Source organism: Trachemys scripta, chromosome 2 (genome assembly GCF_013100865.1).
Source record: "Trachemys scripta elegans isolate TJP31775 chromosome 2, CAS_Tse_1.0, whole genome shotgun sequence".
Taxonomy (NCBI): Eukaryota; Metazoa; Chordata; order Testudines; family Emydidae; genus Trachemys; species Trachemys scripta.
Window position 1 is genome coordinate 57,274,934 of NC_048299.1, and position 13,658 is coordinate 57,288,591.

General features: G+C 45.5%; 1 protein-coding gene across 1 annotated transcript in view; it reads left to right on the top strand.

Annotated features, from left to right (window-relative positions):
• Positions 1–13,658, top strand: part of DNAH11 (dynein axonemal heavy chain 11) — a 294,982-nt gene that overhangs the window by 265,744 nt on the left and 15,580 nt on the right. Inside the window, exons 74-76 of the mRNA XM_034759480.1 lie at positions 60–251; positions 3,982–4,101; positions 10,082–10,324. Of these exons, the coding sequence (XP_034615371.1) occupies positions 60–251; positions 3,982–4,101; positions 10,082–10,324 (555 nt within the window). The remainder of the gene's footprint in view (positions 1–59; positions 252–3,981; positions 4,102–10,081; positions 10,325–13,658) is intronic.

Below are 13,658 nucleotides of genomic sequence, written 5' to 3' on the forward strand. Positions count from 1 at the left end.
CAACTACGCCTATAACGTAATGGTCATTGAATAAAAACATTGCTTTTCTTCTTTGGCAGGATACACTTGAATTGTGCTCCAGGGAGACGGAGTTTAAAAGCATACTCTTTTCTCTGTGCTATTTTCATACTTGTGTGTCTGGGAGGCTCAAGTTTGGACCGCAAGGCTGGAATCGAAGATATCCTTTCAATACTGGAGATCTCACCATTTGTGTCAATGTCCTCTACAACTATTTAGAGGCACACACTAAAGTAAGAATTAGTGGTCAAGTAACCTCTTACCAAGATTGTTCTGAATCTGTCAGTCTTGGATACTGAAGGAGTGGGACATAATTTCTCTGTGCAGCTGTTATTAAAATAGCTTACATTATATGCATCTATTGCTGAGTATGAAAATATACCAGATCAAAGGTTTTTCAGTAGTGGATGCTTGAACTTCATAATATAGGTCAAACCAGTTCCACATCAGCAGCTTAGCGCAAAAAAAAAAAAAAAAAATGTCCTTCATTATGTTAACAAAAACAGTGGTTTACATGTGCATATATGCCAAATTCATTAGGCAGGTAATGAAGCATTTGCACAAATGTAATTACATACAGCAATTCTGACAGTTCATAACACTGCATTAATAATCACTACAATTAGTTCTGATGATGGAAGCAATTTACAACACGTCACATGTATAAATAATGGTGCATTTCCTGCATGTGTCATTATTATGTATTAAGGATACCACCTTGTTGTGACTTTCTCTGTAATGTTCCCCCGAGTGGAAGTTAAGGGTAGGTGAGTGATTTTATTTCTAAGCGACAGCATATTTTACAGTTGTGTGGTTTAAATACTCGGTTAGTGTCATTTTTTAAGTTCTGTAAATCCAAAGCCTGAATAATAGCAATGATTATTCAGCATTTAATGGGGTAGATAGTAAGTAGGTCCTCTGATACCACCTTTTTCAATAGCTTAGACATTTCAGAGATCAGCAGAGGGTTTTTAAAAAAAATATGTGACATGTTACCTTCAATGACATACATTTACTTGTGTGTCCCGGTTTGTAATCATTACATGTATTTGTTCTTGTTTTCCTTTTTTTCTTTTCACTGATGCTTTTTGCTAATAGGACATGAAATTGAATTCCCTTCATTTGGTATTTAGTGTCACATTTGAAATCATTGCTTAATTTTATAGTGATGATTTAACAATGGTTCTCATTTAGAAAATGACTCTGTAAAATCAGCTTATTCTAACCCTTATTTTTCTTTACTGACAAATCTCCTTTTCTCTTTAGGCTCTGTTCTTAAAATAACTACTCATAAGCTTAATAAGTAGCTACTAATAGCTGAAAGCCATGCTATCGTATAGGTATAATTTATAAAGTCATGTGTGTGTTTAAAAAAAAATTAAAAAGAAGCCAAAAATGGCTGAGAATTTAAAAATTGATTGGTAACAGACCACAAATCTCAGCAATGATTGAATCTAATGATATTCTAAACAAAAAGAGCTCTCAACCATACTTCTTTTTGCGTCCATCACTTCACACTGACTCGACAGATGTTGCCAGTTGTGTGGGTGGTTCTATTGATTTGTGTGGATGTCAGTTGGGTGCACAGGTGTGGCAGTTTGGCCAAGTAATCCACCATTTGTTCAGTCTCCCATATATAACCAATTAAACTGTTACATGCAAATTAGCTGTAAAGTAAGGATGGTGATTGGTTGAGTTACTTCTGATCTCATAGTTATCAATGGGCTAGTCTACAATAGAAGTACTACATTGCTACATCTGGTGAAAACACTCTATGCTGATGGGAGAGAGCTGTAGTGTGAAGACAGAGCCAAATCCTGCTCACCTTACTCATGGGACTACTTGCGTTAGTAAGTTAGAGCAGCAAGAATTGACCCATGGAGCACAAAGTCAGTGTTGAAGACTGGGAAACAGATTCTCAGCTGGGGTAAAAATTGTCACAGCTTCATTGAAGTCAGTGGTGCTATGACAATTTACACCAGCAGAGGACCTTATCTTTGGACACTTAATTCTCTTGTGGCTCTTAGCTGACACAACCCAATCCATTTCCCCATGGGTGAAATTCCCTTCGCCCACACAAAGCCCAAGTATATGAGCTCTCTGCAAGTGGAATTCAGAGTGGTTGTGGAAACAAAATCAACGCAGGGCCCAGGTACACGGCTGCTGTTCAACCCACTCCTTCACCCACCACACTTGTTTTTCAAGTATATGGGATAGAACAGTGACCAGCTGTGTAGAATATTGGGGCCATTTGATCCTTCCACTATGTGGCCTTCTGTACCAGTATATATGAGACCTTTCCTGTGGCATGCAATTGTATTGGCGCCCCTGTGCAGCTGCTCAGTAGGTAAACTCCTCCTACAGCATAGCCCCTGTGCAGAACTTGAGTAGTGTAGAGGTTGAATTTCAGTCTCCATGAACACATCAGGCTAATTTCCTACAGTGTACAATGTTAATTATGCAGACCTGTTATCCAAAAAGCCCTTTTATCCAAAACAGAGAACATGTCCCTGATCTCTCGTGATTACACTGAAATTTCTCTCTCAAATCAGAAGCCTTGATTATCTAAACATTGTCAGTGTCCCCCATGACATGTGGCTAATTGAGGTTATACTGAATTAGAATATTGCTATACTCTTCTAAGATGCACACACTTTGAACAAGGTTATCCGGCACAAAGAGAAAAGGCAATTTCCTTACCAACAAATACCAGTGTATTGAAATAAATATATAGTAGATTGAGGAATGTATTAGTTGCATTTTTGTAGCCAATAAGGAGAAAAACTTGTTTAATTGTGAGTTTATTCTTTTTTATTCTGAACCAAAAGTTGTTAATATTTTTCTTAGAGATGTGCTGTTCAGCCTTTCCTGAGACAGTATGTAGCATAGTTTATTACATTCTGGTGACTCCTTTCTCTTTTTCATTCAGTTCAAACCAGTTTAAAAGGAAGGTGCAATAAGACTTTCACTTATTCAAATTCAAATAAACTTGTAGCAAGCACACTGGAATAGCTGTAGCTATTTTACTTGTTCAGTTCTGTCACATCATGCAACATACAAAGCCTATAATTAAGTTTTTATTTGAACTGTTAGGAGGCAAATACTGCCCCTGAGGGTGTAAAGGTTTCTGTCTGGAAAGGCTTCATCACAAACTGGCATATCAAGGATAGCAAAGAGAGGCTTTGAATCTTGCTAAGCCAAATTTAAAAAAAAAAAAAAGAGACAGTGGTTTCTTGAGTAAAATATGCTACTATCATTAATCAGAAACTGGAGGTATGGCACTCTGACCATAACTGCAATTAACATAACCCTCAAGCGATTTGGTAGTGATGGCATAAATATTAATTCAATTTTTACTGAAATTCTTGAATGCATCCCAAAATCAAACAATATAGACTTTCACTTCCTCAGCATTTTCTAGAGAAGAGATATAAAAAACTACAATCAGATATAAGTTTTTGTTTTCCCCCTTAAAACAGACATAGTAGTTAGTAGGTTTCCTTCCAGTTGCTCATAAGGACTATGTTTTCAAAGGTCTGGATAGGGAAATACATATATTCGTCAATTAGTTATGTTCTCTTACCTCATGCAGTGTTTTGAAAAGGTACTTTGCTCCTTAAAAGATTTTTATAAGGGCTAGGATAAAAATCATGACTTATGACTCAATTGATATTGGTTTGCACAATTGGTGATTTTTAACTGTAACCTTGATATTTTTTAATCAGCTATTTATATATACACCTGTAACTGGAATTTAAAAAAAAAACCACATTGCAGTATGTTTATTTTCTAAATACAAAATAGTGAGAGCATCTAATGCGTGCAACGTCTCGGGAAAGTGTTTGATTTTCTTTTGTTCTGATGAAGCATTTTTCATGCATTATTATTCTGTGTGACTTTGGTTTGTCCTTTGGAAAGCTGAGTTGTTGTTTGTTTAATTATGCATTCCATTATCTTCGGTAGGTTCCGTGGGAAGATTTGCGTTATCTCTTTGGTGAGATTATGTATGGTGGACACATCACTGATGACTGGGACCGCAAGCTGTGTCATATGTATTTAGAGGAATTCATGAGCCCGGCTATGGTAATTTTTTATATATACATAAAGAGCTCTAATTTTTAAATATTACAAGAAATAAAATATTTTATATTTAGTTTTAATATATTAAACATCATGATGAATATTTCTTCAATGATCTGATTTGCTAAGAGCTGAAGCATTTTGAGGTGACACTCAGCCCCACCCCATCCATGCAAAAATCTTGTATATCTGTCTTAGAATAAATGATCCAATTTGTAATGAGTGCAGTACTTCACACACAAAAAATTGTCTGCAAGGCTTTTGTGACTTGGTATATTTCTTACTTAAGTGCTTTTGCGAATACCTGTAGTTTAGCAACATGTATTAAGTGTTTTGTAACAATACTATATAGTGTATAGAGTGGCCAACTGAACTGCATTCTGAACAGTGTATTTAGGTAACGGGTTTGCCTATTAAAAATTAACCCCTCTTTGATGCACTCATGTTTTGAAAACTCTTGGTGGGGTAGAAAAGCTGCACAATTGAAAGATATTTCAGTGATAGCACCACAGAGTGACACACATACCAGACACCCAAGAACCTACACGTACTTGTCTTATATTTTCTTTTCTTGCTCATGAAAAGCATCAGAGCAGAATGGTTTTCCCTCCTTTTCCAGTGTTTTCAGAATATGAGAAGCAATAATAGACCTCTTCTCCCTTTCTGCCACTCCTACTGAATTTCTGACTCTTAGCTGCAGCTATAGCAAACCACTCCACGCCAACACCACCACCACTAACAGATGTATGTAACACAATGTATCTTAGAAATCTGGAGTTGGACAGCATTGTCCATCCGTCCAACGTGCAAAATTTCCAAAAATGTTTCTAAAACCACAGCTTCTGCATCATAAGCAGAGTTGGTTGTTTCAGTGTTGTGAGAGAACATAAAGCATGAAAAATCCTGGATTTACCTAATTTTCTTTCTAGAAATCCCAGTGACTGTGTTAGTATTACTTTACTCTAAATTTCTCTGGCTGCTTCTCTTAAGTTTATTGACTAGTCAAAGAGTGGAGAAATGACTATTCTGAAAAGAGTAGTGAACAGATTTTTAAAATGGCCTTTACAATTTTATTATTTTGCCTTGTCCAAACAGCTTATGGGTGGGGGGCAGAGGAGAATTAACATGTAAACCTTGAGCAGATCATTTCTGGAGCTTGGATAACTTAGGGGAAATGCACTTTTCACCCTTGGCACTGCAGTTGAAGTCTGCCTTGAAGGTTCTAAGTGAAATGAGTACGCTTGTGTCTCCTCAATCCCTAATGAGCAGGTTTTCATATGTCAAAAAGCCACACTCCGTTTAATACAATTGGAAGTCACTATTCAGAAGAAGACGCTGGAGTTAGTTACCATGGAGATGGAAGGATAAACACTACTGTACTTCTGACCTCTACAGAGGCTGATTTCTCCAAATGACAGCTGAGGTCATGGGGTTAGTGTGGGAAGCTCATTCCGCTGTTCTTGCTCTGTGTCTAGCCTATGGATAAGTAAAGAATTACTGTTTCCAGCCTAGGCAGTCCATTAACCTTCACAAGCCTGAACTTTCATTCAAATAATTGTAAAATAAATGTAGGTGGTGAAACCTGAGGAGAATCACTGGTATTTGTATGCCCTTTGGAAAGTTTAGGTACCCAACCCTGAGTACAGATCCACTGATGTTTTAAATAATGAGATGATACATTTTCAAGCTTTTGCTGTAATAGGACAATGTTACTCCCCTAAATTACCAGAGGAAACAAGAACTCCTTTATTGACTGGCAGCCAAGTAAACACAAACGGATATGGCAACAAATACATTTAATCAGTGTGGTTGTCTTTTTATGTTTAGCTGGAAAAGTGACTTGTCTTTACTTATTGGCACTCCTGGTGAATTCATTAGCTGCAAATTTAATCAATAAGGCAGGATGGAGTGAGTGTTGTACTGAGATTTTGCCTTATGTTTTGTATGTGGAGGTTGGCATGTGGCCAAAGACAAAGAAGCAATGGGTTCCCACTATAAACCATAGCTTGCAGTGTCCTATTGTGTGTATAAACCCGGAAAAAATACAGTTAGACCTATTTTAAGTGCCCACCAAAGGGGGCTCCCTGTCGACTCCGGAACTGCAGCTCGCAAGAGGCGGAAGCGGAGTCGATGGGGGAGCGGCAGCAGTCGGCTCGCCACGTCCTCACCGCGGTGTAGCTGAAGTTGCGTATCTTAGGTTGATACCCCCCTACCCAGTGTAGACCAGGGCAAAGAGACTAGACAATATAGACTAACTAAGAGAAGTGGCCTTTAACTGAAGGTAAAATAGAATTTTACTGGAAACCTTAGGGCTATTTTAAAGTGTTATCTTGAGATGATCATTGTAGGTGAGGTCTGTAGTTAGGGTTGCCAACTTTCTGATTGCAGAAAACCGCATACCCTTTCACTGCCCCTGCCCTGTCCCTTCCCGAGGCTCTGCCCCACCCCTTCTCAGAGGCCCCGCCCCCGCACACTCTATCCCCCCCTCCCTCCGTTGTGTGCACTCCCCCCCCCCTCGCACACTCCATCATTTTCACCAGGCTGGGCCAGGGGTTGGGGTGCAGGAGGGGGTGAGGGCTCTGGCTGGGGGTGCAGGCTCTGAGGTGGGGCCAGAAATGAGGGCTTCAGAGTGTGGGGGGGGGGCTTCAGGCTGAGGGAGGGGGATAGGGTGTAAGAGGCAGTATGGACTCTGGGCTGGGGGTGAAGGCTCTGAGGTGGGGCTTAGGGGTTTGGAGTGAGGGTGGGGGTGCTGGCTCTGGAATGGAGTTCGGGTGCGGAAGGGGGCTCACAGCTGGAGTTGGGGTGTGGGAGGGGGTGCAGACTGTAGGAGGGAGTTTGGGTGTGGGAGGGGGCTCAGGGCTGGGGCAGGAAGTTGGAGTGTGGGAGATGTGTGGGCTCTGGGAGGCGCTTACTTCAGGCGGCTCCCTGAAGTAGCCAGCATTTCCCTCCAGCTCCTAGGCAGAGGAACGGCCAGGCGACACTGCACACTGCCTTCATCCACAGATGCTGCCCCCACAGCTCCCATTGGCTGCAGTTCCCGGAGGCACCGTGGGGGCAGAACGCAGAGCCCCCGCACAACCGTGCCTCCACCTAGGAGGGGAACTAGGGGTGGCGAGTTATATGGGCCCATGGTGCCCATGCTTCAGGAATATTCAGGGCCTGGGGGCCCAGCTCCATCAATGTTCAGGGCCTAGTCTCTCTCCCAGCCTCGCCTGCCGCCCCTGCATGCCTCCCTGGGAGTTTTTCCCGGCCCTGCCAGCCTCCCCCAGGTGATTTTAAAGGGCCTGGGGACTCCCGGCTGCTGTCACCACCACTGGCAGTGCAGTGGGGCTAAGGCAGCTTCCTGCCCATCCTTGCTCCGCACCACTCCCGGAAGTGCCCGGCATGTTCCTTCAGCCCCGTGTGTGTGTGTGTGTGTGTGTGTTAGTTACTATGCACTGCCCCCACCCTGAGGGCTGACTCCACAGCTTCCATTGGCCGGAAACTGTAGCCAGTGACGTAACGAGGGTGAGGTGAGTGAGGCACTTGCCTCGGGTGTGGAAGATGAGGAGCGCAGAAAGTCTCTCCTCCGGCAGCAATTCAGCGGCGGGTCCCTCAGTCCCTCTTGGAGGGAAGGACTTGCCGCCGAATTGCTGCCGGTCGTTGGCAAGGGAGAGGGGCGGCATGTCCGGCTCTTCAGTGGAAATTCGGCGGCGGGTCCCTCAGTCCCTCTCGGAGGGAAGGACCTGCCGCCGAAGAACAGCGGCAATTCGGCGACAGGTCCTTCCCTCCGAGAGGAACCTGCCACCGAAGAGCCGGACATGCTGCCCCTGTCCCTTGCCTCGGGCGCAAAAATCCCTAGTTACGGCTCTGACTGCAGCCAATGGGAGCTGGGGGGCAGTGCCTGTGAGCAGTGGTGTGCGGAGACCTCCCAGCCCCCCCGCCTAGGAGCCGCTGCCAGAGGGCTGTGCCGGTCACTTTTGGGAGCCGCCTGAGGTAAGAGCCTCACCCTCTGCTGCACCCCAATCCTCTGCCCCAGCCCAGAGCCCAACCCCTCAATCATCCCGCACCCAAACTCCCTCCCAGAGCCCAACCCCCACTCCTGCACCCAAACTCCCTCTCAGAGCCTGCCCCAGCCCAGAGCCCGCACCCCTCCTGCACCCAAACTCCCTCCCAGAGCCTTAGGCAGGTGTTGGGAGGGGGCAGGACTTGAACCCGTTCTGGGCACCACCAAAAATTATACAAACCTGCCACACCTTGAGCCAGAGGGAAATTCTGTCCGCTTCTGGGAGCCACGTGGGGCCAGGGCAGGCAGGGAGCCTGTCTTAGCCCCGCTGTGCTGCTGACCAGACTTTTAATGGCCCAGTCAGCTGTGCTGACCGGAGCCGCCAAGATCCCTTTTCGACAAGGCATTCCGGTTGAAAACCAGGTGCCTGGCAACCTTATCTGTAGTGCAGGTTCCACAGTAAATGGCTGGCTGTAAGACCAGAATAACTTCTGATTGTCTGTGGCTTGTTCTTGACTTCGCAAAATACCAGAATGCCTTTGAAGTTTAGTGTGGCTATATGGAATAGACCCCACATCAAAATAAGTGGCTGTCTTGAAAAAAGGCTCTTGTAACCAGAAAAAATCTTTCAACAAAGATGACACTCCAGACTGGAGTGGAACCATTCTGGCCTGTAACACTGAATTCAAAGGACTCTTTGAAGTCCTTGCAGCTCAGAAATGAGAGTGCAGGAAAGCAAAGAGCTAATGCAATTGTATGTGTGTATTACTGCTTTTATTTTCCCTATGTCATCGCTGCTTGGTAGGCCAGACCATGGACAGCACATCACACCAGTGCACTGAGCTGCACACTGGCCGCATATTCAATTCTAGATCTTTTTATGACCCTGATTCTTATTTTTAAAGTCCTAAAGGGGTAAGGGCCTGCCTACCTCAGAGACAGACTCTCTCTCTCTGCAGCTTGCCATGGCAACTGTGTTCTATAGAGACACTGCAGCTGGTGGAATCCAGGTTCAATCCAGCAATAAGGAACAAGGCTTTCTCAGCTGTGAAACTTATTACATTGACTATCCAGTTGAGGCCAAACCTTGCCACTTTCAGTGTGCAATACAAAACTCCTCTCTCTTTGCAGGACACTTACCAGCTGAGAGGTGGAATGGAGAGTAAACATGGCCTTCCTCTGCATTTCACCTCTTGGATGTTAGGAGCTAGGTGGAACGAAGAGGGCGGAGGCTGTAATGCACACAGAAACCTGACACCTGATGGTGACTAAGCAGGTGATGAGTTGGGATTGCTGCTCCTGTCTGGCTAAATATGGCTCATATCCAGTTATTATGTTACCCTGTCTCTACCACCACCCACTCTGGTGTGCTTTTTTTCTCATGCACCTTGTAATGTCTTGTCTTTCAGGCAGGGGCATACATTTGCTAGATGTCTGTACTGCACCCTGACTTGGCTAGGTTGTAGATGGTATCACAATATAAATATTTGATGATGATGGTAATAAACAATACAATCTTGTGGTTAAGGCACTTGACTGGGACTCAGGAGATCTAGGTTCTATTCCTGCCTCTGCCACAGATATCCTGAGTGATTCTGAGCAAGATACTCCAGCTCATTATGCCACCATTTTCTCACCTATAGAATTGGATAGTAATAATTCCTTATCACTCAGGGCAGTGTTGAGGGGATAAATTCATTCATATTTGCTCTGATGTTACAGTAATGGGGCTGCAGGTGGGTATATAAAATGGCCCTAACACCACACGTCTGAAAGTGAGGGATAGTACAGGCACCTCAATACTATGGTGATGGGAACTTTAGAAATGTGTGTCGTCATTTCATAATTGTAATAAGAATACTTAATAACCATATTTCATTGTGGCAGAAGGTAGTTGGCACTTCTAACGGGCTTCCAGTGAACTTAATTCCTGGCACAATGGAAATTTTTTTTTTTTTTTAAGAACTGACAGTAACGTTATTCGTTCTCTTTTTGAAGCTTGAAGGAGAACTTGCATTGGCACCAGGTTTCCTAGCACCCCCACATTTGGATTATGCTGGATACCATAAGTACATAGATGAAATGCTTCCAGCTGAAAGCCCAGTGTTATATGGACTCCATCCCAATGCTGAGATCGAATTCTTGACAGTGACATCAAAGAATCTTTTCAGAACTCTCTTGGAAATGCAGCCCAGGAATTTACTTGTAGGAGAGGAATCAGGACAGTCTCCAGAGGAAAAGGTAAGGTGGTGGTTTTTCTTAATCATGTTTCCCATAGGAATGCTTCTCATAGTGCCAGGGGATACCACTAAAAACGGAGCATTTATCATATCACATTATTTCACTGAGAGAGTTAACTTCTGATAATGGGAGATTTACCCAGTTTACCAAGATAAGCTCAGCTATTATAAATAACAACAACAGGTCAAATTTAAACTTGGTGTAACTCAGGGTTGCATCAGGGATGAATTTGGGCCCATAAATAAAATAAGAGAAATGTTTAATTTTTAATGGAAACCACTGATGCCATTATACCTTTGAATGAAAGCTGGGGTGCCAGTGAATAAATCTATCTTCATTTTTTTTTAAGAGCAAAGAAACACTGACTTAGAAAAACATAATGCTAAGGTTTGTCTGATTCTGGTTTTCTTCCCCTTCCCTGCCATTTTCTATAAATTGTCAGTTAGGAAGCAGGTAACATTTTACCTTGACAGCTACTTCAATTTTTACTTTAAGTGCCTGGTACTGATGTGGTTAAGATCAGGCTTCAATTCCCAGCTCTGAAACAGAGTTCCCATGTGATTCTGAGCAAATCATTTAGGGGAAGATTTTCTGCTGTGTCCAGCTTCCACTGAGTGCGGCCAAGTGGGGGACTGTCAGGAAGGCACTTATGGACCCCTGATTTTTCTGCCATGGCAGTAGTCCCCTAGGGTTTCTATGCCAGCTGGGGATAGCGAGAGCACAGTATGCTTCAGCCAATCCCCCTTGCCCACAGCTCCGTGGAGATGCAGCAAGAAGGTCTAGGAGCCAGAACACCTAGGTCTAAGCTTGCTGGCGACTCTCCCTCATAAGGAGTATCCCTAGCAGGGGACTTGCAGGAAGCTTCTGCTCTCTTTGGGCCACCTAAGTGGTGCAAATAGAGCAGATGTGGGGAGAGACTCTGCCCCTCAAACTTTCTGGGCCTCAGTTCCCCATATGTACAACATATATTTAATAATGGGATAGGCGTGCTGAGGGGATAAACCCATAAATCCTTAACTGGCAATCAGATACTGCAATAATGGGGGCCATATAAGCACCTAAATAGAGAAAGCTCTTGGTGGTGCTCTATGTGCTGATATATTATGCAGTTCTATTTAGTGTCAGGAATAACCCAGATATATTCATATAGCCAAAATTGCTTCCACTAGAAATAAAATGACTAGTTTTAGGCATGGCTGCAAAGCAGCATGGAGTAGTAACAGAGTACATGCAGAAAGGGGTGAGATTGGTAAGACACATAAACAAGTAATGACAGAGGTGCACCCCAGTATCTTAACTCCTTGACATTAAGAATCGGGGTTTCACAATACAACAGATGAAGACTGATCATGCTGGTTTCAAGATCATGCTGGTTTCACTTCACTGCTGGGCAGAACAGCACCTATGCAATTTTTCAAGATGCCCAGATGTTGCGGATTGTGGGGGAGTTAGGGCCCTGCACCCCTCTTCCCGAGATTCACTGTGACTCTCAGCCAGCCAGTAAAGCAGAAGGTTTATTTAAGGACAGGAACACAGTCTCAAGCAGAGCGTGTAGGTACGACCAGACCCCCTCAATTAGGTCCCTCGGGGAGGTTCAGGGAGCTTGGACCCCAACTTGGGGTTCCCTGCGTTGCACCACCCAGCCCCAACCGAAACTAAACTCCCAACTCCTCCCGCTGCTCCTCCCCTTTGTTCAGTCTCCCGGGCAGAAGGTGTTAATTCTCCCCACCCCCGTTCCTGGCTCAGGTTACAGCTCAGGTAGCTTCCTTCAAGGGAAGTCCCACATCCCCACTGCAACCCCCCTGCAACATTCCCAGGTCAAATCTGCCCTGCTCCCTGCTCCGTCACATCTCTCCCCCCTTCGAGACTGAACTGAGCGGGGTCACTCTGACCAGTGACCTGGGGAAGTTCAGGGCTCCCTCTCCGGGACAACGCGTCCGCTATCAGGTTGTCACGTCCCTTCACATGGACCACGTCCATGTCATAATCCTGCAGGAGCAGGCTCCATCTCAGGAGCTTGGCGTTGGCTCCTTTCATCTGGTGCAGCCAGGTCAGGGGAGAGTGGTCGGTGTGCACGGTGAAGTGTCGCCCAAAGAGATATGGCTCTAGTTTCTTGAGGGCCCACACCATGGCCAGGCATTCCTTCTCGATGGCCGCGTAGTTCTGCTCCCGGGGTAGCAACTTCTTGCTCAGGTACACGATGGGGTGTCTCTCCCCCTTTTCATCCTCCTGCATTAACACCGCCCCCAGTCCTGTGTCTGAGGCGTCGGTGAACACCATAAAGGGCTTGTCAAAGTCTGGGTTTGCCAGAACTGGGTCACTGACCAGAGCCTCCTTCAGCGCCCGGAGAGCCTCCTGGCACTCCTCGGTCCAGACCACTTTGTCTGGCTTCCCCTTCTTGCACAGCTCAGTGATGGGGGCGGCTATGGCGCTAAAGTGGGGCACGAACCTCCGATAGTACCCTGCCATCCCAATAAAGGCTTGGACCTGCTTTTTGGTTTGAGGAGCGGGCCAGTCTCTGATCACCTCCACTTTGGCTGGTTCCGGCTTTAGGCAGCCGCTTCCCACCCGGTGGCCTAGGTAGGATACCTCAGCCATCCCCACCTTGCACTTCTCCGGTTTTACGGTCAGCCCAGCCTTCTGGAGTCGGTCCAGCACTTGTCTAACCTGGGATATGTGGTCCTCCCAGGTCTGGCTAAAGACACAGATGTCATCGATATACGCCACGGCAAAACTCTCCATCCCCCTCAGTAGCTGATCCACCAGGCGCTGGAAGGTGGCCGGCGCTCCCTTGAGGCCGAAGGGCAGGGTCAGGAACTCATAGAGCCCCAGAGGGGTGACAAAGGCCGATTTCAGCCTGGCATCTGCATCCAGCGGCACTTGCCAATAGCCCTTTGTAAGATCCATGGTGGTAAGGTACCGAGCACCTCCCAGCTTGTCTAGGAGCTCGTCCGGCCTGGGCATGGGGTAGGCATCGGCTACAGTGATGGCATTGAGCTTCCGATAGTCCACACAGAACCGGATCGACCCGTCCTTTTTGGGGACCAGCACCACCGGCGAGGCCCAAGGGCTGGAAGACGGCTGGATCACCCCCAAAGCCAGCATGTCATTGACCTCTCTTTCCAGGTCCTGAGCAGTTTTCCCTGTGGCTCGGAAGGGGGAGCATTTTATAGGCGGGTGCAATCCTGTCTGCACCCGGTGGACAGTCAGATTAGTGCGTCCAGGCTGGTTGGAAAACAGCTGCTGGTACAGATGCAGCACCCCTCCGATCTCAGCTCGCTGGGCAGGGGTTAGCCGATCAGAGAGGGGAATTGCTTCCAGGGGGAAGCCAACT